At 41.6% G+C, this 24,562-nt stretch overlaps 2 protein-coding genes across 11 annotated transcripts in view; one reads left to right on the forward strand and one right to left on the reverse strand.

Annotated features, from left to right (window-relative positions):
• AGTPBP1 (ATP/GTP binding carboxypeptidase 1) overlaps positions 1-5,952 on the reverse strand; it is a 76,215-nt gene extending 70,263 nt beyond the window's left edge. For 3 of the 8 annotated variants that reach the window (XR_011323288.1, XM_069776658.1, XM_069776657.1), the window contains exon 1: positions 5,169-5,355. The gene's annotated coding sequence lies outside the window, so the exon portion shown is untranslated. Of the gene's footprint in view, positions 1-5,168; positions 5,358-5,461; positions 5,675-5,883 lie in introns of those variants that run through there. The other 5 variants (XR_011323289.1, XM_069776655.1, XM_069776651.1 and 2 more) reach the window with 5 other exon arrangements.
• A 5,759-nt stretch (positions 5,953-11,711) lies between these two features.
• NAA35 (N-alpha-acetyltransferase 35, NatC auxiliary subunit) overlaps positions 11,712-24,562 on the forward strand; it is a 33,046-nt gene continuing 20,195 nt past the window's right edge. The window contains exons 1-12 of one of the 3 annotated variants that reach the window (XM_069775884.1): positions 11,712-11,841; positions 13,291-13,446; positions 14,524-14,557; positions 16,040-16,154; positions 17,274-17,348; positions 18,617-18,784; positions 19,595-19,661; positions 20,374-20,417; positions 21,007-21,057; positions 21,897-21,980; positions 23,738-23,852; positions 24,367-24,545. In XM_069775884.1, coding sequence (XP_069631985.1) covers positions 13,323-13,446; positions 14,524-14,557; positions 16,040-16,154; positions 17,274-17,348; positions 18,617-18,784; positions 19,595-19,661; positions 20,374-20,417; positions 21,007-21,057; positions 21,897-21,980; positions 23,738-23,852; positions 24,367-24,545 — 1,056 coding nt within the window. In that variant the 5' untranslated portion in view covers positions 11,712-11,841; positions 13,291-13,322. The remainder of the gene's footprint in view (positions 11,842-13,290; positions 13,447-14,523; positions 14,558-16,039; positions 16,155-17,273; positions 17,349-18,616; positions 18,785-19,594; positions 19,662-20,373; positions 20,418-21,006; positions 21,058-21,896; positions 21,981-23,737; positions 23,853-24,366; positions 24,546-24,562) is intronic. The other 2 variants (XM_069775885.1, XM_069775886.1) reach the window with 2 other exon arrangements.

Genomic DNA, 24,562 nt, shown 5'->3' on the forward strand with positions numbered 1-24,562 from the left:
ACATGACGTATTGTTTCCTGATCCAGTACCCCAAGTGACAACTTCCACTAGTATTTTTTTGCAAAACTTCTTTTGACAGAAAACACTTCTATTTTAAAGCCATACAAAGTAGCGAAGTTATTGGGTGTGAACAATTTCCTTAATAAAAACATAAGGCCTAATGTTAGATTAAAAGTCCCACAGACTATTTTGAGATGCCACAGTTATTTGTACTGCTTTGTACCCTGAAAGCTCAATCCACAGTACAATACATAAAGGTTTTGGTTATCTACAATCCAACTTAAAACTCTAGTGATTGAAAACCTGGGGAAATCCTTCAAGTTTGTGTCATGGTTTAACCCCAGCTAGCAACTAGGCACCACACAGCCACTCGCTCACTTCCCCCCACCTAATGGGATGGGGGAGAGAATCGGGGGAAAAAAGTAAAACTTGTGGATTGAGACAAAGACAGTTTAATAGGACAGAAGGGAAGACAATAATAATAAAATTACAATAATAATAATAAAAGGACTGGAATATACAAACCAAGTGATGCACAATGCAATTGGTCACCACTCACAGACCAATGCCCAGTTAGTTCCAGAGCAGCGACCTGACCCCCTCCCCCCGCCGGCTGACTCCCCCCAGTTCACATACTGGACATGACGTCCCATGGTATGGAATACCTCTTTGGCCAGTTTGGGTCAGTTGCCCTGGCTGTGTCCCCTCCCAACTTCTTGCACCCCTCCAGCCTTCTTGCTGGCTGGGCATGAGAAGCTGAAAAATCCTTCATTTATTATACACACTACTTAGCAACAACCAAAAACATCAGTGTGCTATCAGCATAACTCTCATACTAAATCCAAAATACCAACACTATACCAGCTACTAAAACAAAAATTAACTCTATCCTAGCCGAAACCAGGACACTTCACAACTTAAGTTTAAAGTTGGCAAATCCTACACTGTACTCCGCCACAATCTAGTAAACAGAACCCATATGCCTAAAGAGTTACAACTAACATGGCAGTGAAAATTTGTTTTCCAAAGTTGCCTATTCCTAGCCCAGTTCCCAAACCTTCTTCTACAAGCACAGGGAAACAAAAACATAGACTTCCCACCCCACCCCCAATCTTCCTTTGTGGAAGCCTCATAGGAATTAAAGTCCTAGTCAATAGCCCAGAGAGAGACGTTTTTCAGGAACAGCTGTTTCTTAAAGCATCAATTAGGACAGAATGACTTTGAGTACACACTAAACAGTTATCTCTTCCTAAGAGTTATCTCTTCCTAACTTTAATGCGCAGCAGTACAAAAAGCTTTAAGTGTCATCAAAAAATAATAATATACCTAAGAGTATGTTAAAAGTATTTCTTCCATGAGAAAAAGTTTGTTCAAGACACTATAAAAAACTAGAGGTACTTTTCTTCTAGATGTAAGACTTCATGTGGAAATGGCATAAAATAACCCTTTATCTAATGACTAAAGCTAACAATTCCTCTAAGTAGAAAAAAAAAATCTTAAGTTTTTGGTGGAAAAGAATCTAATTTTCAAATTCAAAATACATTGGAAAGGCTAACAACCTTTACTAGTCAAAGAAAAAATACTTCTGAAATTAAGCTACTGCCTTTTCTTTGCACCCTTTGCTATAAATATTTACAGTAGGAAACAAAAAAGCCAGCTGATTAGTTTACCCGTTGCTGCATTATAGCAAAGTGCTGACTTTTTGATGTTACTAGATAAACTGCAGTATATAATCAGACATTCAAAATGACATACATAAAGCTTCAAAGAAGACCAAAGCACCACAGCCCTGTACAGCAGCTTGCAAACTGTGGCATGCAGCCAATTACCACCAGTCCACTTAACTGTAAAAACGAAGTCTGATACAGGTGAATGGTTTAAAAAAAAAAAAAAAAAGAAAGAAAGAAAGAAAAAAAAAAGCATTTATCAGGAAAAGAGCAAAATAAGAAAACAGTACTTCATTTCTTGCCTGGAAAGAAGCTCCTAGAAAGTTACCTGCATGGCAAGCATAAGGTTACTCCTCAAGACAGGACAAACTTGCCATCACCAGGCTCACAGAGTATCACAATCAAAGTTTGCATGATTTAAGTTCACAGAAATGCTGCAAAAGTCAGCTACTTCTTGCCCAGCCAGCATAACCCTTTCATGACGTAGAAGGTGAATGGCACAGGGAGGCAGAGGGGGGCAATAAAAATAGCCAGGAGAGAAAGGACAGTCATCGCGGGAACTAAGCATTTCCCTACACCAAAATCTGAACAAGAACTGGAATCCCAGTAACTTTGCCTAACTCTTGGAAATGCTTCATTGATATAGTGCTAAATGTCAGAGGTGGTTTCTAGCACCTAACCCAGTAACTGCTCCTTGATGGCTAAGGTCAGTCTGTGAAGACACCAACCCAAACATCTCAACTTGCTAGTTCACCAGCTGAGTTAAAGCAAATCCTCAGGCCTGTTTTTAATCCAGAAGGTAAAAGAAGAAATGAAAAAAAAAAAAAATCTGCAACATGGAGCTACAGATTTATCTACTCAAATACACTTCCAGCCCTTCAACCTCATTAGCATGCAGAAACACAATCATCTTGCAATTCGTAAAACTCACAGCAACCATTCTCGCTTTCAAAACCTTGATTTGTACCATTTAGCTTATGAATTATACTTGAAACAATTAAAACAGTATTACCTACCTCCAGTACACAAAACCCTAGGCATCCTGCTTCTCATAAGTTATAAGGTTTTTTAAAAATGTGGGGAAAACTTATATGTGCTTTTTAATGCATTAAGGTTTTAGGATGACAGTTTCAGGACTGTCATTTCTGCAGCTGTTGCAAAAGAAAGGAAGGATATTTGGGTGTGCCCCTTCCCCAGCCCTTCTCTGTTTAACTGTTACAAAACTGTATTTCCAAATGTAAACCATGCTGAATTGTCCACATATCCAGGACACACACTGAACAGTTCATAATCTTCTCGATGCTTAGCACAGGATATTGGACAGTTAAGCTGTGGATAGCGGCAGGGCTTGAAAACATACCCAGAGATACACTGCCATTACAAATCCCTCCTAAGCACTCATACAAGCAGCTGCCTTGTTCAGCACTCTCACACTCACTCCAAGAAACCTGACTTCCCCTCTCAGTTGTTTAAGGAGTTCAAACACTTCAATTACTGCAGTTATACTCCAGGGCCAGGATGACTTGAGCAGCATTCAGTTCTTTCGGACATTAGCAATTCATATCACAGGAGCAATCTCCTAAGAGCAAGCAGCTCACAGATATTGGAATTCAAGGAGAAGTTTCAAGTAACATATTGAGAGCCAAAAAACAGGTGGTTCCCAGATATGTCCAGCAGAGTATCACCATGAATTTTAAAGACTGCAAAGTCTCTCATCATAAGATACATTGCTGACAAGTTGTTGAGTTGCAAGCTGACTGTCTTTCCTAGACTAAAACCTAAACATGAGGTGAAATAGAAAGTTACTTCTGTAAGCCAAGAGGACTTCAGACAGCCTTCTCCCAAGTTCTCCCTCTCTAATTGCAGTTTCTCACGCATAATTTCAGGGAAGTTGCTCCCAGCAGCAGTAAGCTAACTGATATAAATCAGCTGATTGTGTGATACCATCTACTACCAAGAAAACTGAATATTTTTCAAGTTCAAAAGCTTCCATTTGGAAGACAATCTGTGAATTGCTTGAATACTAACTACGAGTGCTGCCATGTCCAAAACCTGAACTGAAAGCTAAGCCTGAGATCAGGTATCACTTCACACAAACATAGATCAGGTGTCACTTCACACACTAAGACTACTTGTTGGTTTCGGACCCTTTCCTCCCTTTTTGAAAAAAAAAGGGAGAAACTTATTTTTAGGAAGCTTTCAAATAAAAAAATTGTACTTCCCTTATTTTATGCTCGTATTAAAAAAAAAGGTCACAGTGGTGAATTGAGACATCAGAAACTAACAAAAATTTGTTCTGCTGAAATAGGGGCACATGATAAAATTATCTTGATGTTAAATAGGAAGGTCTCCAGAAAAGGAGATTATCTTGCCACTCCCCAGCCCCCAAAATAAATAGATACTCCAACACAGACTTGCACTTGCAGTCACAATGCACATCATGAGGTATAATTTCCAGAAAAACTCCTAGGTCACAAGTATGACTTCACTGAAGGATTAACCAGAAGGTGGGGCTATCCCATCAGCTGCATCCTGTCACCCATCATTATATGCAGGTGCAAAACACACACTGAAAGCTACCTGCAAAACAGGGAAGCCTTTTCATGAAATATAACCTGTAAAGGTAGCGTACGCATGTATTTCTCTAAAAGAACATCACTGGAGAGCTAATTCCCTCATGACGCTAAAATAAATACACAAAAATCAACATTCATACCACAAGGCTATACAGAGGCTTCACAGCATTTTTACACCATACAGGTGCACAGAAGAATTTCATCTCCGCCCATAACATTCCACTGAAGGCTTACAGCTGTTAAGTGTACAAAATAAAAGTTCACCCAGGCCAGGATCCCTAAACATCTGACAAAGCTCAGTGTCTGAAAACAGTTTATGCTCAAGAAAAACACCACACCACCCCACCCCCCGATACACAGCCTATTTCTCAGATTCTCTCTGTCAAGCATTTGAACGGACGCCTAGAGAAACACTTGCTGTGCTAGATTTCCACAACCGTAAGAGGAGGCAGGAAAACACCCCAAAATATTAATGAACTCGTACCCAAGGAGCGTGAAGTTAAACGGACGTTCGGCAGGCCATGCCTCATGGCTCAAGAAGCAAGTGTTATTCCAGCCGCCGCGTTTTCCACCCAATACCCACACGCCAGGTTATCCCGCCGGGCAGGGCAAGGTAGGGCAGGGCCGGGGCCACGGAGCCACGGCGTTACGAGGCCAGCAGGACAGGGGGTCACCCACAGCCTTTCCGCTTCGCGGAGCGTTGAAGTTTTGCTGTAATACCGCCCGGCAGAGCCGGGAAGCGCCTCCGAACGGGCCACGCACCGCAGTGTGGGGCGCGGAGGAAGCGCGCCCCGCGGTCACCGGCGGGCTCAGCGCCGCCAAGCCACCGGCTCCAGCCCCTCCCGCCGGCAGACCCGACCCGACCCGACCCCCCCCGCCGGCCAGGCCCCGAAAGCTGGCACCGCTCCCACCGTAGGGCACGTACCCGTCTCAGCAGGTGGGAACACGCACGGCGCCGTTCCCGCAAAGAGCTGCCGAGGCCTGGCGTCCCCACGCGCACTCGCCGCTCCGCGACCGGGATGGGGCCGGCAACGGAGAAGTCCCTGCGGACGGGGCGGGCCCCGCCCCGCCTCGGTCCCGGTCCCGGTCCCGGTCCCGGCCCCGCCCCGCGGGAGCCTCACCTCACCTCACCTCGCCTCGCCTCGCCCCGGCCCTGTCCTCGCTGCGGCCCGGCCGGCCCGCGCTGCCGAGGGCGATGCCCGGCCCGCGGGGCTTCACCTTTGCGGCAGCCGCCGTCCCGAGGGCTGAGGCTGCCCCGCAGCCCCCCCCGCGCCCCCCCCCGAGGGGCAGAGCGGAGGCTGCCGCTCACCCCGCGGCGCTCGGGCGGCGGCGCCGTGCCGCGCCGGGGCGGCGGCTCCGCGCTACGCCCCCGCCGTCTTCATGCGAGCGCCGGCAACGGCAGGAACCTGCCCGCACCGCAGCGCGTCACGGCCCCCCGCCCCGCCCCGGCCCGGCCTCGCGCAGGCGCCCCGCGCCGCCGCCGCCGCCGCCGCCGCCGCCGGGGGGAGCGCGGTGCCCGGCCTGTGCGGCACCGGCGCCCGGCCCCGGGCGCCCCGGAGGTAGAGGAGCGGAGCGGAGCCGGCGGCTGCTCGCGGCGGCGCCGGAGGAGGCTGCGAGGGGAAGACGGGAAGGTCCTTCACCTGGCCACGGGCTGCCTTCTCCCGGCCCGCCTCGGTGCGGTGCTGCTGCGGGCCTTCCTGGCGGCCGCTGAGGCGCCTCGCCGGTGGCCCGGGCCGCCTCAGGCAGCGGCTGCACGAACCGGGAGGCGCGTGGGAATCATACGGTTGCAGGATCAGCGTGACAAGTCGCCTGAACCCGCCTCGCCGGTAGCGTCACCCTTCGGACCGGGCGCTGGCATCCCAGCTTTCCTTATTTTCCCGGTGCCCTTCCCCCCGGCCCAGCGGAACTTCCACACCCGGCCCTTCACGGCAGGTGAAGCCGTAGATCGCGACTGCCCAGGGCGCCGAGGAAGCGCTGAAAACTCAAGATGAGTGACTTGTAAAAGCCAAAGGCTTCATTCTCCCCGCCCCCCCCCCCCGCCTTCAGGTCTTTGCAAACGGGAAATAATGCTTCATACGCTTAAAAAAAAAAAAAAAAAGTTACGTTGTCCGGTAAATTAACCTCTTGTGTGCCCGGTTGTGAGCCACTCGGTGTCACTGATGACTTCTGAAAGTGGGCAGTTCAGTGTCCCTTCCTGACACTTGCTGATCTGTAACAACCCAGAAGTAACATTTCCTTCTTCATGAAGTTCCTCAAAGAAAGAAAGGAAACTGCTAAGAATCCCGAGGTCAAATCTTTATACTGACAGTTTAAAAAACTTACAAAGAAGCAGCAGCCCTTTAGTGAAGGCTGGTAAATTGACATCCAGTTCAAATCTCATTTCTGCTAGTAATAGCTAACGATAAAGGCACAATCCCTAATACAAATACGCAAGGTTCATCTCCCAGTAACAGCGTGTAAACATGGAGTTACCCGTTCCAATTCTTAATCAGTGAAAAAGCAAGACTTCAGATCCTTTAAATTGTACACACTTTTATTCGTCTTGCCTTACAAAATACATACACCTGGCTACAGGATTTGCAACTACTGTCTTACACACCATAATTTATTCCACTCACAAAGACAGGAACAAAGATATCCAAGACTTTTCTACTGCCTAGGAAGTAGCACCGCATTCTACTGCCGGTGACAGTCAGCAACTCTTCCTTAGGGCTGATTCACCTGAATTTTTTACAGTTACCGTTTGTCACTCCTTTAACTCAAGACAGCGTTACAGTGTTAGAAAGGTAAGTTCTGCTTATCACGCATGCAACAGTCCACAGATGATCTGCACAAGAACATACACATCTATACCTTCCGGACACAGAACAAAGCTGCAAGCCTCTGCAAGTCAGCAGGAGCCACACAGGTTAGTAGTAGGGGACGACTTCCGCGTAGCTGTGTCAGATGGGAGATACCTGGTTAAATGCATGGTGTCTAGCTAACTAGCATCAGCCAATTTCTACCCATTAAATCAGGAAAGCCAACAAGAGTTTTGGTGAAGTTAATTCAAGTTTAAAGTGGTATAACATTCTTTAGTCCATTACCATATAATTTATGCATAAATGCTTCATTACATTTTCTTAAGTCCCCTTCCCACAGTATTAACATGAATGGATAGGAGTAATTAAAGCACATGATCAGTTGTCCTTTGATTTTATTATTCACTTGGTCTTCCTCCAGCAAATAATTCAACACTAATTATGCTTCCCAGGACTTGTAAACCTATGGGTTACAATTGGAACATACACATGTATTTGGAAGGAGATTCCCCCATCTCCTACCTTAACAGGTTTCTCCAGTCACCTAGCATGAATGAGAAGAATGCAGATATTCAGCATGCAGGAATTTAGCAGCACATTGGCAACCAGTAGGAACAGTCTCACTCATTCCTTAACGAGTCACATTGGACGAAGATTTAAGAGAGAAAACTTTGAACAGCAAACTGTACAGCTACAAGTTTTCTGTGAAGTTCTATTAATGGAATTATTTTAAATGCATAACTTTGTCTAAAGTAAAGCGGAAGACGTGGAATAAACTCAAGTATGACTCAGGCAGAGACAAAAATAGTGTCAGGCAGGCTCTGGCACATAAAGAGCAAATAAGGGGGGGGTGTAGATAAATACCTCCCAAATTTTTTAAAGCTGAAGTCAAAGTCAGTTTACTTAAGTTAGTTGAGACAAGAATGTTTTTAAACAGCTCTGTATGTGTCCTGGCACATGACAAAAACGAATTAGTTAAAAATACAAGAATTCTCTAGTGAAGAAAGAGGACACAGCAGTAGATCCAATTAATTTAAGACTGGGAAAAAGTGTAATTTCATTTAAGAAAGAATAAGTTACAGTAATAATACAAATACTTGTATTAGTTACTGAAACCCATTCACTTTTCTCACTGTTAATGTAAACAAAGAATGCAGAAGATAAAAGCTTGGGGGGGGAGGGGCAGGCCTGCATTTATCTTAATTATTTCACCCAAAAAGTTGTTCTGTGCAGAACTCCTATTTTTACTAGCAAAACATCTGTTTATGGGAAGTTAAAAGGTCATTGATTGACTGAACCTAGATTACACCACACACCCCCTCCCCCGCCAAAGTGATTCCACGTTTAGGATTTACTTCTACAGAGGACAAGTTCACCTTTAGAAAACTTGACTCTGGTGTACAAATGCAGTAGCAGGCCACTGCTGTTCTTCCATAATAAGACCAATTCAGATGCAATTTACTTATATGAGACTGTTTTTGAACACATTACTGTGTGCAAAAGTGAATAGTTTATCCACTGAATCTTTTCTAAAGATATACTTAAAAATCACATTAAACAGAATACAATTCTAAACATTTATCTGATGCTATGAAGTTAATATAATGGTTCATTATTCTTTTGATTTCACAAATTTTACAACATTTCAAGTAAAATCTTTAACAGGCATACAAGACTATTGCAAACAATTAACATTTTACTTAGCCAGAGAAAATAATACACCTGTGGTGTTTTGAAAATAAGGTGAAAGCTTGACAGGCATTCCTTCTCTGAAAATAGCAGCAACAGTAATATTGCCTTGTGGAGCAGAACAGGTTCCACACAAAATTAAGTCTCATTTTGGTATTTGTGGGGAATTCAGTCATAGGACTACATAGGACAAACCAAGCACTTAGGAAATATGTCAAGCTACACACAGTGTGGAAACGCAAGTACATCAGAAGTGTCCAGCATCATATGCTAAAAAGACAGCTTATGTATTTACACAAATCACACTGCATTCATTCACTATTTTTGACAAGGCAATACAAGCAACTGAGTGACAGATTGCTGATGTTTATGTAGAGACCAAAGTTTTCAAAGACAGGCTCCCACTCCCAACAGCATGTTTATAGTCTATTAAATAAACATTTACTGCTATGTAAGCAGTACAGTATGACTTCCAGGTTCAGACCATACAGCTAAAATAATCGCAAATAATTTTAAAAGTTAATCATTATCCCCTCTGGGAGCAGGAAAATCAAGGAGAATATGAAAAAAGGTCTTAAAAATACTTTAATGGGTAGCAATATGTAAGCATTATTAGATTCTACCTGCTTCCTTTGTAATTACCACCTGGCTACTCATTGTTCCGTATTAACAGGCCTTGCCTGTTTCTGTACTCCTGTGTACTGAATTTACCAAATCAGTTCCAGATAACAAACATGCTACCAGCTCTCAACTCTGAAAAACAATCACTCCCTCATCTGAAAGCCAAGACTTGTCTCTGCAAACACACTGGAGAATTTGTTTTTGGTTTTTTTATCTCTAGATATGTCATTCCTCCCTAACAATTAGAACACTTGGTACTTTTCCAAGTAGCTGCTGTTCTTTTTCACCATTGAGAGGATCCTTTGTACTCTGCTCTGTATTTCAATGCCTGCAAAAGCATTTCAGTTCAGCTTCACATCTGTGGTTCATTCAGCTACTCTTGCTTCTGTAATACCACAAATAAAATAACCCATGAATAGTCTTTGCACAGAGTAATTCAGAACGTATAGATTTGTACCCTGGTGGATATTTTCATTTTCAGTGTTCTGGAGATTGAGGGTGGGAAGGAGTGGGTGTTATTTTTCAGGGCAGGAAGGGGACAAATTTCTGAAGTAATGCACCATGTTTCAAAAAGGCTGATACCAAGTCAGCCACTTTTCTCCACATGCCTTCTGACAATCACATTTAATTTATGTATGCAGGATATTAACGCAAAAAAAAAAAACCCACACCCAAACAACAAAACCAAGAGTGAATCTCATGAGTTTAAGTCAAACAAGAACCTCCATACACACAGTTAAAAAGATAAAATTTATGCCTATCATTTAGTTTGTGCACTGAGGGCAATATGTTGCTACTTCTTCATATCCTGACTACTGTTATCAGTGCACCAGATTTTGACAGCTCATATTAGGACAAAGCTGTCAGCTAAGTACTATGAAGCTGCAAACTCAAGCAGTTTTTAAGGTTGTTTTGTTTTTAAACAGGCCTTTAATCTGGAACAGCCTGTAGTAAAGTCATTCATATATAGGCACATTAAAGAACAGCAAGAATTAAAATAGACTTTGGCCCAACTTAAGGTCACCTTCTTTCTATTTATGAAAACATTTGTATACTTTCACAAATCTCCATTTTCCTTTTCTCACTGCACCAACTACTTCCATTAACAAGGGCATCCAGAGCAATTGTAAGTTCCTGAAGAATCAGCTGTATTTTAAGCAAGGCAAAAGGTAAAGAATAATCTTTGAAAATTACTGGGATACCTGCTTCTTGGGGGAAAGCTAACTGAAAATAACTTGCAGGAGGTGACCTCTCCTCCATGACGGATTTAAGACACTTCCTCATAACATGGGATGTAAAAATCTACTTAAGCTAGCCTCTATTTGGTTAGTTAAGCACATCAGCCACTGTCTTTTACATTGATGATCTTTGCCAGAAACACTGGAAGCATTCAGTTTAATAAAGATCAAATCCACTGTAAATGGCTCTAAAAATGTACTTCCCTTAGACATGCCAGCTGGTTCCCGCCCCACAAAAGAGATAATCCGCACATGTGAGTAAACGCTGCAGAGAAACGCAGTTACATAATCTCTCGCAGATATGGTTCATTAAAAGGGACAGGGCAAAAGGAAGGGGAGGAAGCGGCTGACACGGGGGGGGGTGGGAAATCGCCTCAAGTCTGTCTGCTTTCAGTTCGGCAATTCAAATCCGGAAAACCGCCAGAACGACCCGCGTGGCTGAGCCACGCCGCCCGCTCAGCCCACGACCCCCAAAACCCAGCAGCCGGCACCACGCCTTCCCCAACTCCCAATCGCACCAGGGTGCGACCGGCCGCCGGGCGGGCAGCGGGGGCCGCCAGAAGCTGGACTGAGAGCGGGCACCGCGCGTACCTGCAGAGGCGGAACCGGGCCATCGCTGGCAGCGGTTCGCCGACACCGTTTGGGACAGACGTAGAGACGGAGATTCCCTGCCCTCGCTAAGCGGCAGGGTCTCCCCCCCGCCCATGCCCGTGCCCGTGCCGCCGCAGCCTCCACATGCCGCCAGGCCTCGGGCCTCTTCTCAAGTCTTCTTCCTCCCCAGCCCGGGCCAAGCGTACTGGCGCCCCTGGTCTGCGGAGTCCTGCCGCTCCCCCCGGGACTCCCCCCCGCCTCTCCCACACAACGCGGGGCTGAGGGCACCCTCCGCGGCAGCGAGCTCGGCGGAGCCCTCGCTGCCGCACCCGCCTCAGCCCGCCACTCCCTCAGACCACGGCGCGGACTCAACGGCTGCCCGCGCGCCAGCCGGCACCGGGCTCGACGCCACCGCTCTTTCTCACCCTGCTCGCACCGCCACCTCCGCCCACCCCCCCCCGCCCCACCCCCGCCCCGCACCGCGAGCCGTGGTAAGCGCATGCGCCTCTCTGGAGGGGCGCGGGGGGAGTCCCGTCGTGTGTGTGCGCTTGCGCTGGGATCCTGGGGCAGGGTTCGCGGGCTCCTGGCGGTGGCGGTCGGCGGCTCAGGCGGTCGTGGCGGGGAGAAAGGAGCGGGCCGGCGGCGCGGGACGCGGCGGGTGAGGCCCCCTGCCCAGGGCGGGGAGGGTGCGGGGAGGGTCGTGGTGTGCCGCGCCGCGCCGCCGCCGGGGGCAGCGCGACTGCCTCCCGCCTCGCCTCGCCTCGCCTCACCTCGCCTCGCCTTGCCTCGCCTCGCCTGCCTCGCCGGGGCGCCAGGCAGAGCCGGTCCCGCTGAGGGAGGAAGGGAGTCCTCGGCGGCGGGTGGGCGCGGCGCCGGTGCCCCGCGGCGGGGCGGGCGGGCGGGCGAGCATTGCGCTGCCCCTTGCCCGGCGGCGGGGCGGAGGAGCCGACCGGCCTGTCAGCGGGCGGCCGCTCGCCGCGCCCGACGACCGGCGCCCGACGACCGGCGGGAGTTAGGCTGCAAGGAGCGGGGCCGAGACGGCGCCGGGAGCGTCTGGCTGTGCTGGCGTTAACGCCTGACATTCAAGCGTGATTTCCATTTATTTTAATTAGTTTCCCACGTAATTTCCTCGTCCCAGACCGCTGAGCCTGGCAGACCCTGCGGTCGCCTGAGGGCTAGTCACGTACTGACAGGGGGCGAAGGGACGCTGAGCGTGGCTCGGGCGAAGGGACTCCCGGACTCGTTTTCAAAATCCGCTTGATCCCCCCCCCCCTTTTTGTTAACTGCCGGTGCCTGGGAGGTCTCATGCCACGGGGGCCTTTGTTTAAAGCTTCCATGGCGGCTTTGATGAGGCTGTTTAGAGCTCGCCGGGCTGGTGTCTCGTGCAAGATCTCCGACTAGATAAGGGCAGGTTTAGCACTGCCGATATCTCAAAGGCAGACTGAGTGGCTAAACATAAAATTCCTCTGGGCTGCCCCGCGTATCGTGAGATTGCGAAAGCACAAAACCAGTTCGAAATAACTAGTCGGTAGCGTTTAAAAATTATATTCCAGTCTGAAGTTGCTTAACATGGCTGCGATAATCTTGATATTACGTTCTACTGAAGAAGTCAGAGGAAATACGCCCATTTTCACAAATTCGTTTGGACATGCTTTGTGTGAATGACGAACTTGTGTGTGGTCTGTTTTACAGTTCCCTCTTTTTGATTCCTTTCACAGAGCAGTGGGAGGACATAGGTATTTCTAATAGTGTAAAGCAACAACAAAAATTTGTGATATCTACATCTCTTGTAAGAGGATTTCTTGACATTGTTTCTCATTTTATTTCCAGTTTGAGAGTACACTCTTTATTATGGCTCTGTACTGCTAAAGTTTTGGTGTCTTTAGTTTTTGAGGTTTCATAGCCTACAAGCTAGTTGTAGAGAAACAGTGAATAAGAAAACATTTTTTTTAAAAGAATTTTTATTAATAAGTTTTTTTGGGCTGGTTTTATGTAATGGTAGCTGTTTAAATGAAATCAGGTTAGTTAGTCTTCCTTTCTCACCTGATTCTTGGGGGGGGGAATTACTCCCATGAAGCACTTTTTCTAATTCATGCATAATGTACAGTGTCTCTGATACAGATTTAAAGGTGCAGTATCATGGTTATGAAAGCTTCGGTAGAAGATGATGATTCAGGATGGGAACTCGGTGTGCCTGACAAGATGGAAAAGAGTAATACAAGCTGGATAGATATAACCCAGGATTTTGAAGAAGCTTGTAGAGGTCAGTCGTACTGCTTGTATTCTAAGAAAACTTGGAATCGTTTGGGGGACTAAGCATAGTTCTTTGAGGTGTTTTAAGCAATAGTTTGACCCAGGTTCGAGCTCCAGATGAATGCAACTACCTGTGTTTCCCTGTGTTTAACTTAACTGTGAGGTTGGAAATATCAGAAGAACCTCACCTTGCTTCCTCCTCCAGATTACATAAATATCTTTTTTCAGTCATGTTTTTTCATCTTACACATTTTTGCACCCGCTTTTTTTCTTTGCAAAGGTTTCTTTCTCTCTCTTCTGCCAAATGGAAGCCTCATTCATCCATGCAGAATCAACAGTCTGTTTTTTCCTGTACATTTTTGGATCTGTAGGGTCCAATGATTTATTCATTTAATTGGTCAGTGCATCATTTTTCATCTTTGAAACAAGGCTGAGCTTCTGGGGAGATGCAGTGCATCCCAGTCACAGGGAAGCTGTTGCTTCCATTTAAACGGTGCCTTTATTGTTGTTAGATATTAGTGCTAGTTTACTATGACGACGACTTTATTTTTTCAGCTGATTTTATGATGACATTATGGAAGAATAAATATAAAACTGCAACTTACCACACACAATATTACATAATAATAAACACAATTTCCTTATGCCGTCAAATAATTCCTATATATTAATCATACACTGTTTGTGTACCTATCAAATAGATCTAAAGGCTTCATTAAAAGTAATGAGGAAAAGCAAGCCTTTCAGTAAACTCTCCTGGAGAAAATCAGACATCCGCATAAAACGGCTCTCCTGTGTTCCAGGCTATTCAGATGCTACTCTTTGGTAATTATAAAACCCCTTTAACTGTTGGAATAACAGAAAGGGATGAGGAAAGACTCTGTGAACAACTGGGGTTTTTTAGCCTTTCAGTCTTGAAAGTGCTTTGTCAGTAAAAGCAAATGAAGGTGAAGTAGAAATGTCTGGTCTGCTTCCCACACCTTGTTCTCTCTTAGCATAAGACAGTTTGGTGGGTGACAAGACTATCCTGGAAAAGTTGTGCTAGAAGGATGATTGTAATTGGTTTTCCTATTCTGTTCCTTTGTAGAACTGAAGTTAGGAGAACTGCTTCATGACAAGCTGTAAGTATGCCTGTAAGATAGTTCAGGTTTTTAGATAATGCAAATATGTTAATGTTCACTAATAAGCAAGTCATAATAAGCAAGTTGGTATCAACTAAGCTTTTTTAAACTTTTACTTCAAATAAAATAGTATTTAGAATACCACTCGTCTTCAGCAGTATGTATATGATGCACCTGTATGAATGCTGAACGTTTCTTGTCATACCAGTATAACATTACATTTTCAGTTAATCAATGTAGTTTAGAAGTTTATAGCACACCTAATGATCAGTGGTGCTGACACTACTGAACCTACTGAACTATTTTATTGGACATGCTTTTATAAAAAAATGCCAGAAAGACTTTAATATTTTGAATTTGGTTACCTCAAATGTCACTAACAAGTTTAGGGTAAACAATCCATGTGCTTTAACATAACTCTTAAATGACATGGTAAAACAGAAATAGAGAGGTCTACAGATTGAGAAAAAATACACTTCAAAAAAAAGCATGTGCTAAAATCTTGCTGAATTCATTGAAGAATGACGTGAGATTAAAATATTTTAAAGATAAAAGTAAATTGTTTAGCCACACAAGTCTGTTCACTTGCATAAAGAAGAAAGTGCTTATTTAAGACTAATAGCTCAGAAAATGGAAGCACACTATTAAATATATCGCTGCTTAAAAACGTGTGCAAGGATGTCACCAAGTAGTTACTGAGTAGAATCAAAGCACGTTTCTGAGGTGTAATTTTATACATAAGAGCATTTCAGAGCACATACGCTTTTCAGAATTAGAAAGTGCCACACGCAATAACCTTTTTTATATAATAAAGGCTTGTGCAGCAGTTCTGATGAATATCATATATACCAAAGGTGAGGCACTATATCCCTTCTTCTGTAGGGCAGTCTTCATTTGGTGTGGTTCTCCTGCAAGCTTTTATGCCTTGACTACAGGTGATCCATTGTCACATGCTGGGGTTTTTTGTGTCAGTTTTCTTAACATGCCCATTTTAAACAAAGCTGGTATATTCAATGTATATTATTGTCAGTACGTGGCATGTATATTGTCATTAGTTTGTGGGGGACATATGTTACTTGGGTTTTGGGATGTAGCATAATAAAGAACAGCTTGTTCAGTTAATATCAGTTTATTATGTTATGTGATTTTAAAAAGGTGCTTTATCATTATGAGGTGTCTAGAAGCAAGTGTGCATAGATTTAGTAGTGGGATATTTGGCTCAGGAATGTTCTTCAGCTTTAAAAAAAGGCTAAGAGTTTTACTTTTAGGCTTCCATTTTCTTACCTACTTGTTGCGAGATCCTCAAATTCCTGAAAAACATGATCTCTGAAGATCGGTAATAATGTTCACATACCTTACCTTATTGTCTGTAGTCAGAATACAGTGTACGGTTTGTCATTGTATGTTCTTTTACATTGGTTTGTGAAGACTGTTTTGTGTAAAATAATTACATTTAGAACTTTTTTTTATTGGTATTCTTAGTTTTGGTCTTTTTGAAGCCATGTCTGCCATTGAAATGATGGATCCCAAGATGGATGCTGGTATGATTGGAAACCAAGTTAATAGAAAGGTTCTTAACTTTGAGCAAGCTATTAAGGTTTGTGTGACTTTCCTGGTTTTGCCTACATTGTCTGTAAAAGTGCGATATAGTTTTATCAAATTGCAGTTAAGCACAATTCAACATAATTAATGTTTTCAATCTTTACTTAAAATGAATTTTTTCTTTTTTATTTTGGATAGTTAAATAAGAAATAGCTTGTGATGTTTACCTTTTTTGTTACCTACATTAACACAATGTTGTTAACTCTTGCAGTGAAAAGTACTGTGAAATTGTTGGGTATTGATACCTCAGATAAATAAATTTCGGAAATGGTTTTGCAAGTCACCCTGTGCTTCCCCAAAATGTGTCTTTTATATGAACATGTATTGGTTAGTCCCTCTTTAAGCTGAATGGAAACTAGCTTTCTTGCAAAAGCTGGAAATTAACACTTTATGAGACTATCAGTTCATTAGCATTGAACAGAAGCTGGCTAATTTAACAACATTGACAGTAATGATTAACTTTTGATGTGTGGTCAAGATAGACTGGTGGACGGAGGTTGAAAGACTTTCTGTTATGTTGGAAAAAATAATGCACTCAGAGGAAGAAATGGTTTTTACCACGGACCTTGTTTTGAATGGAGTAAAAGAACTCTGTGTAAAATATTGGCCATCTAAGTCATGTAGAATGTATGCAGAATTGCATACATTGGACAAATAAAATCAAAGAAGTAGGTTTGCTGCCTTCTTGGTCCTGACCTTGAAGGCAATAAAATTCTACAGGTACCTGCAGCATAAAAGGCAGTTTTCAAAGAATGGTTCCTGCATATTATTCCTTGTTCAGTCTTTATTATGATTGTACATATTGTTTTGTGATTTAAGTGTTGGCAGTTAACTGGTTTTAAACTTCTATTGGCTACTTATAAATCAGAAATTTTATTTTAGCTTACTCTTTGAATAGCTTTATGTTTGATCAGTGTTGAACACAATGACGGGAAAGCAAAGACTTCCCGAATTTGAGGCACATTATGAAGCTGATCAATAAAGCTAGTGGTATACAAATATCCTGAAGTTTTGATCAAGTTGTAGTTTCCTTTTCAGCTATACAAATAATAAGTTGTATTTTGCCTATAGTCTTCCATAGTCTTTAGGTTTTTTTCTTTCTTTGTTTTCTAAGGATGGCACCATTAAAATAAAGGATCTCACTTCACCTGAGCTGGTAGGAATAATGGATACATGTTTTTGTTGTTTGGTAAGCATTTCTCTGCTCTTAAAGTTAGATGGTTTTGCTTTCAAAATATAATCCTTTAATCTAGTTTAAAAGAAGAAAAAACAGTAGAACTCGAGAAAAAAGATTCATCGAGTGGAAAATAAGTACTTAGTATTTTAATTTCCATTTAGGTACTTGTATTGGCTATTGTAAGAGGCATAATTTTGATTTTTTTTTAATTTTTTTTTTATTATAAGAAATGGTTATGAAAGAGAACTGGTAGCATTTTGAATCAAGTAAAAAGGTTTTATAATTTGTGTGTTTTAAATGCATGGTATCTGACTGCCTGCTGCATAGTGGTGTTTGTGTTGGAAAGTGAGTGTGCAGTAACTTACAGCACTCAGTTGCTCATTTCTGTACAGTCAATATTGACTGAGCTTACAGTGGCATTTTGAAGAAAGGAAAGAAAATGCTGAAATCTGTTTAGAGGAAATAAGTGAATTATCAGTTATTTGGTAATTGTGATTACCAAATAATTGTGATTTTCTATGTATGTCTTAATTTCCTCAGTAAATGATAGAAATTATTTTCAGTTACTCTTTAAAATGACATCAATAAAATTACTTTGTTTTTTAAAACAACATTTCAAACTGCTTTAGTCCAAAAAGACATGCAAAGGTCACTGTATATTTGATATTGTGTAACATAATTTGTCTTCTTCCCCTCCCTGCCCCCACCAATACTGACTTTTTTTTGAAAAGGGACAGTGGTCATGTTAAAAATCTGATCCTGCTGTGGCTTATACTATTTCAAGATAGAAATAATTGTTAAAATTACTGAAGCTTCCCCTGTAGCTTAAAGCAGCATGAAAGTAGTAGAAATAGGGAATCGTGAAAAGAAACCGTAAGTTGTAGAAGAGAACATGCAGAATATTGCCGAGTTGTTTCATAGCCACTTGCATTTTTCATTCAGTATTTATATAGAGAAAGATTCTAAATCTGGTGGTCTCTTAACTTAATGTCATGTGTAAGTCATAGAGATTAGACCTGAACTTTGTGGAAGAGGTTTATCCAACACCAGAATCTGGTGGTGTTATAGGGTTTAGTAACTTACTGCCTGCCACAGCCAGCAGATGAGCAAAGGTTAAAGGTTCGGAGACCTTCTCTTGCCCTTTTTTGCTAGATGGAAGGTTGCCATGATAGGGACTTCCTTAGTGACTCAGTGAAGCACAGTAAGGTGGAAAAAGAATGGAAATATAAAAATGAGGACTTGGCTGTCATGAGTAAAACATTTAATTTTCTTTTCCCTAGATAACATGGTTAGAGGGACATTCCTTGGCACAGACCGTATTCACGTGCCTTTATATTCATAATCCAGACTTTATAGAAGATCCTGCTATGAAGGCTTTTGCTCTAGGGATCCTAAAAATCTGTGATATTGCCAGAGAAAAGGTTAACAAAGCAGCTGTTTTTGAGGAGGTATGTGTTTCAATATCTCCTATGGTTAAATATGTAACGTTATTCATAGGCTCCATAATGCAAAAACCCCAGTATATTAGAGAAATTTATTACTGTTTGGTTGGAGGATACTGTAGGACCATTAGTTCATCCCCCTAAAAGTATTAGACCTGATCTTTTTAAAATGCAGTTTTCTTCAATGAAGGTGTTTCATGCTCTTTTCTGTATTTTGCTGGAATATTGGAGTCACATATTTTACACAATGCAAGCCTTGTGGCTAACAATTTGAAATCAGTTTTACTTGTGGTTATCTTCCTGTTTAATCTTTTATTTTTCTACTTTAAATAACCATGATTGTCTTTTGTCTGAAATGTCCATGTAGCAATGGAATCAGAATCTGGTTTTCTGAACTCATAGCAATTTTTGTTTCCTCTGAGTTTGGATGAGTCACTTCTTACTGACTATATCTAAAATTGGTTAAGTTTGTATCCATAGTTCTTGTAACATTTTGATAGGGTGGCACCTGATGCAAATATGAAGGGCATATTGTTACTAAGGATTTATGCAGAAAATAACTGCCCCAAGCTGGATTTGGGCAGGAAAGTCACCCAAACCATGGGTGTATCCAGTTGTGCAGAATAAAACTGGACTTTTATATACTTGATGTTAAACAAAACCACCCCAAAACAAAAAAAAAAAACCCAGCAGAACAAGAAAACAACCCCAAAAAACCAAAACAACCAAAAAGAAAACACCAAACCCTAACCTGAAAATGTAACTACTACTGTTTACATTTCACTGCATATTGCCTCTTTGATATTTATTTTTTAGGAAGATTTTCAGTCAATGACTTACGGATTTAAGATGGCCAACAGTGTGACAGATCTTAGAGTTACAGGTACAGTTTGTGCCTCTGTGTATCTTCCATCAGTCTCCTCTGTTGAGCATGTTGGTTACTGTCAACCAAACCTAATGAATTGGTAGGAACCTCAGATGTAACGTTTTTCTATTAGTCTTGTGAAAGTCAGTGGCTTGGTAAAAAGACAGATCAAATTATTTTTCCTTGAAGAGAAGGTTCAAGGGGTTTTTTATTAAATGTGTGAGAAGCAAAAGAAGTGCTTTTAGATGTGCCAGCCAAGTGCCTGGGCACAAGCTCATCCAGGTCTGGGACAGACACAAACCATTGGAAAGTGCACTGCTTGAATTCTGTTTCTCTGCCTCACAATTTGTTGTGATCTGAACAGATTGCTTTTGAGAAAAAAGCAATCTGGTAGTTCTAAAGCTATGAATACGTATACTATTAGGTACGTACATAAGTATGTGAGTAAGCCTTTCGATGTGCTATGATACACACTTGAGCTTTCCATTGATTCATTTTTAGAAAATTTGTGAACACTTTAGCTTTGGATCAGTCAGTTTATACTCTGATTTATGTATTCTTGCGAGGAATCCCCACCGTCCCTCACAAGAATATTTTTTGTCTAGTCTTTGGCTAATGGGTATGTAAAGCACTTCAAAACTTGATTTCCCCTCAAAACCTTTTTCCCCTGAGTGCTGTAGGTGTACCTAGGAATGCTTCTCAGCTTTTAATTTTACTGTGGCTTTTCCAGGTATGCTAAAAGATGTAGAAGATGACATGCAAAGACGAGTGAAGGTATTTTTCTCATGTTTGCCTTGTCAGTTATACTTAAAGTGTACTTAACATAGGTTTGGGGGACGGACTTGGATTATGAAGAATGTGGCAGTTTTGTGTCATTAAATGGTGCTGTTTTTTTCTGGAGAACTGCCATAATGGTTTGCATAACATGGTGGTAGTTTGCCTTGTAGCTAAAGATGCTGAAGTCTTCAGACTCTTCTAAACTCTTTAGTAGTTGCTTCACTAGTAATAGGTGGAATTGTGATGTAGAAGATAACACTGGGCTGGAGCACAGAAAATATGTATTGAATTTCTGGCTTTTACACAGATACACTAATCACTTAATCTTCCTTTACCACACTTTACAATATGAAATGTTCATTCCATTTCCTTGCCTATTTGCAGAGTGGACTGAGATAGGTCTCATTACGATAGCAGAGTCTTGGATCATTCAGGTACCTAGATTCTATATTAAGAGGCTTTGAAATTGCAAACTGACTTTTAGGGTTATTTAACAGATGGATGTTCTGGAGAGGGTAAAGGAATTTTATTAGTAGCTTCCCTTTGCAATTTTTAATAAATTATTTGAAATTCCTTTACCTTCTAGAGTACTCGAAGTCGACAAGGAGAAGAGAGAGATCCAGAAGTTGAACTTGAAGTAAGGAATTGTTTGCTTTTTTTTTTTTTCTGGATTTCATGGATTAGTAGTACCTCATTACTTTAATCAGTAGTTAACAGCTTGTGAGAAATGTGTGTTGCCAATGTTGCTACTACTGTCATATCTGAGCTGTTGTAAACAAGGCCCTGAGCAAATCTGAGGCTAGCAGGTAGGCTTTTACGCTTTGAAGGGGTAGAGTTCTGCATCAATCCCAACAGCAGAATAGTGATGCTGCTGCAATTCTGCCATTTATGCACCTACCTCTCAAGAAAAAGTCATCAGCAAAGTGGATGATCTTACCTATCCTGTACCTTCTTCCCTCAGTTCCTTCCGAGCAGCTTTTCCTACTGCTGGCAGCCTCACTGTCAAGGGAGAAAGTAGAAAGAGAAAATGAAAGCAGTGTAGCTCCTTCCAGGAAAAAGTGGTAATTGATGTAGTTGATGTGGTTGATTTAGAAGGGTGTGAGTTTCCTTTCCCAGTAATGTTATTTTCTTCAGAAATAACTTTTAACGTATATCTTCAGCAAAAAGGACAGAAAATTTGTTTAATAATTTGTGGTTGTTCACTTAAGCTGAGATGTGAATGGCATTTGCTTAGGAGATAGCTATGCAGCCAGTGGCTGTGCTTTACCCAAATTATCTTAGTAATTTTTGTGTTAGTGCTTTTCTGACAGCAGTACAGATTTCTTCTATAAATCCCATAAATTTTCTTCAGAATCATATTAGATACCATATTTTTAAGACTAGAGAGCGTACTTTAATGAATCTACAAATTTTTTTTAATAAGTTTCAGGATTTAATGCATATTGCTTAGTAATTTGCAGTATATTTTTATTACAGCATCAACAGTGTTTAGCTGTGTTCAGCAGAGTCAAGTTTACCCGGGTACTACTGACTGTTCTAATAGCATTTACCAAAAAAGAGGTATGTTCATTTGGTGTTTCTGTGTTCGCAGTGTGATCCTGTGAAATACTAATTTTTTGTTCGTTAAGGTCAAGCAATTATTCTGTAGATTCTGCAGATTTGAACTGATGTTGCTGCAGGTAAAGCATTGGATAAGGCCTTACAGTGGCAACCATTCAGTTTTCACTCATTTTTGAAGAAAACACAGGAAAAGATAGTAACTGACACTATTGTGGCCTTGCAGAGAGACAGAATGTCCATTCTAGAACACTTGAAGAAAAATATTTATGGGTTTTGTTTTACTCTTTTCAAACACTTGAGCAAAACTTTTCTTTCTCAAGTTTTGTGGAGTTACCTGGCATCGAGCAATGTTTTGTCCATCTTTAGAGAGTTGTAAGCTTTTCCTTCCATGTGATATTGAATTTGTATCTAGACTTCTTTGGTCCGAGAAGAGGAATATAACAGCTTTCCAAGCAATTTGCCTGCCTGTTTGAATACAAGATTTCCTAATTGTTGAGGAGGGAAGGAACTGCATGTTTTAGGGCAAAGGGTAGAATGGCATGTCACATAAGACAAAGCTTTTTGTCTGAATAGCTTTTTGTTTATACAGGGATAAATATCTGTCTATTGCTTATTGTTATTTCCGTTTTCATAAAGAAATAAACAAGCTTCTTGCTTAAGCGGCATGGAGTCTTTCCCACATATTTTTGCTGTTGGAGCAGCTGCATACTTTACCATCTAAAACCCCTTGATTAAATTGAAAGTCATGTGTAAGTATCATAGATAGACATCAGTGTTGAGGAAAAAGTGATCGAGTAGTTGCGAACAATTGCATTCTGAGTATAACCATTATTTATATCAGAAATCAAATTGTGACAGAGAAGTGATGTACATTGATATACAAGCAAATTCGGTGTTAACTGCTATGAGTTAATGATCTGTGCAAAATCAGATTATCTTAGTGTCGCTAAAGTCTGATTACTTAAAGTATAAGATATTTGCATCATGGACTACTTTGATATCAATTATATCTACTTAGCTTATTCTTTTAGTAGATTTGTGGATGCTATAATATGTGAACATTTATTATGCAGAGCTACAGATCTTGTGTGGCTTCTGTTAGATCTTCAGGGGGTTTTAAACATCTTTTTTTCTGAAAGAAGTCAAGTTTCAATTTGACTTGAGATTTTAAATATTTGAAGTTCCATCAGGGATTGTTAGTCCAGTATTTTTAAAACAAGATTTTAGGTTTTAGAGAGAGCTATTTTAAATAGTACCCAGTTTGCTAACAGATTTGGATTCACAGGATATCACAAAATCCAGCATGTCAGCAGATCATGAATCAAGATTTCTAATGGACCTCTGGTATTTTTTAATGTTCTGATGTGTACAGTGATTTCATTAAGGTTGGTAGGTTGTATTTTGTCTATATTCTTAAGAATTCTGCATTTTCTAATGATAGGAGATTTTTTTTCCTCTTTGGAGTTCTTCCTCATTTGGCAGAAGAGTTTTGTGGGGTTTTTTGTACCTCCCCCCGCCCCGGCCAGTCAAAAGTAGAGGACTTGCATGTAGCGTATACTAGACTTGAAGCTGTAACTATTGTTAAGGCTTATGTTATATAGCAAAAAATACAGTATTAAACGTAGGCATAGATACGTAAAATATAAAGAACACTTTATTGCACAAAAATCTGTACGAACATTCTTCTGATACTAGCATTAATACTGTAGTCAAAATATGTTGGTTCGTAATGTGAATAACTGTTACCTGCCTTTCAGACGAGTGCTGTTGCAGAAGCTCAGAAACTAATGACTCAGGCAGCTGACTTGCTTTCTGCCATCCACAATTCATTACATCATGGTATCCAGGCACAGAATGATACCACTAAAGGAGGTATGTATCAGATTTTGCCATTTTTCCCCTTTCTTAAATATGCTGTCTTGATAAACTTTAATATCTATGTGTATTTAAAAAAAATCACTGTTTACTTTGAACTAATAATACTTGTAATACAAGCTGTTACAGATTTGCATTGTTTGATCTTAATTTTATTTCACTAAATGATGGTTCTCCTGAAAGCAATACTGTCACTTCAAAGCCAGAGATAATATGAACTTTCAGTTAGTGTATTGTACTTCAAATCAGTGTATATGCCATTTTAAAATAGGGAACACCACCTCACCGTACAGGTATATGCTGAGCTGTTGAGGGTTGGGGTTTTTTAAATAGTACTCATTGCCTCAGCTGGGTAGTTAGTGTCTCTGGAAGTTAACTGTCAGTTAAAAAGTTCATTATGGCCAGTTGAATAATTTGTATTATACTTTCAAATTTGAAGTGAGTTCTGAAACAACAGCTTATATGCAGATTTTCTCTCTCTTTCTTTTTCTCCCCACTCCTCCTTCATTAGATCATCCTATTATGATGGGCTTTGAGCCCCTTGTTAATCAGAGATTGCTGCCACCAACTTTCCCTCGATATGCAAAAATAATTAAAAGGGAAGAAATGGTCAATTATTTTTCCAAACTAATAGACCGAATAAAAACTGTATGTGAAGTAGTCAACTTAACTAATTTGCACTGTATACTGGTAAGCATGAATATTTC

This window comes from Haliaeetus albicilla, chromosome Z (assembly GCF_947461875.1).
Source record: "Haliaeetus albicilla chromosome Z, bHalAlb1.1, whole genome shotgun sequence".
Taxonomy (NCBI): Eukaryota; Metazoa; Chordata; class Aves; order Accipitriformes; family Accipitridae; genus Haliaeetus; species Haliaeetus albicilla.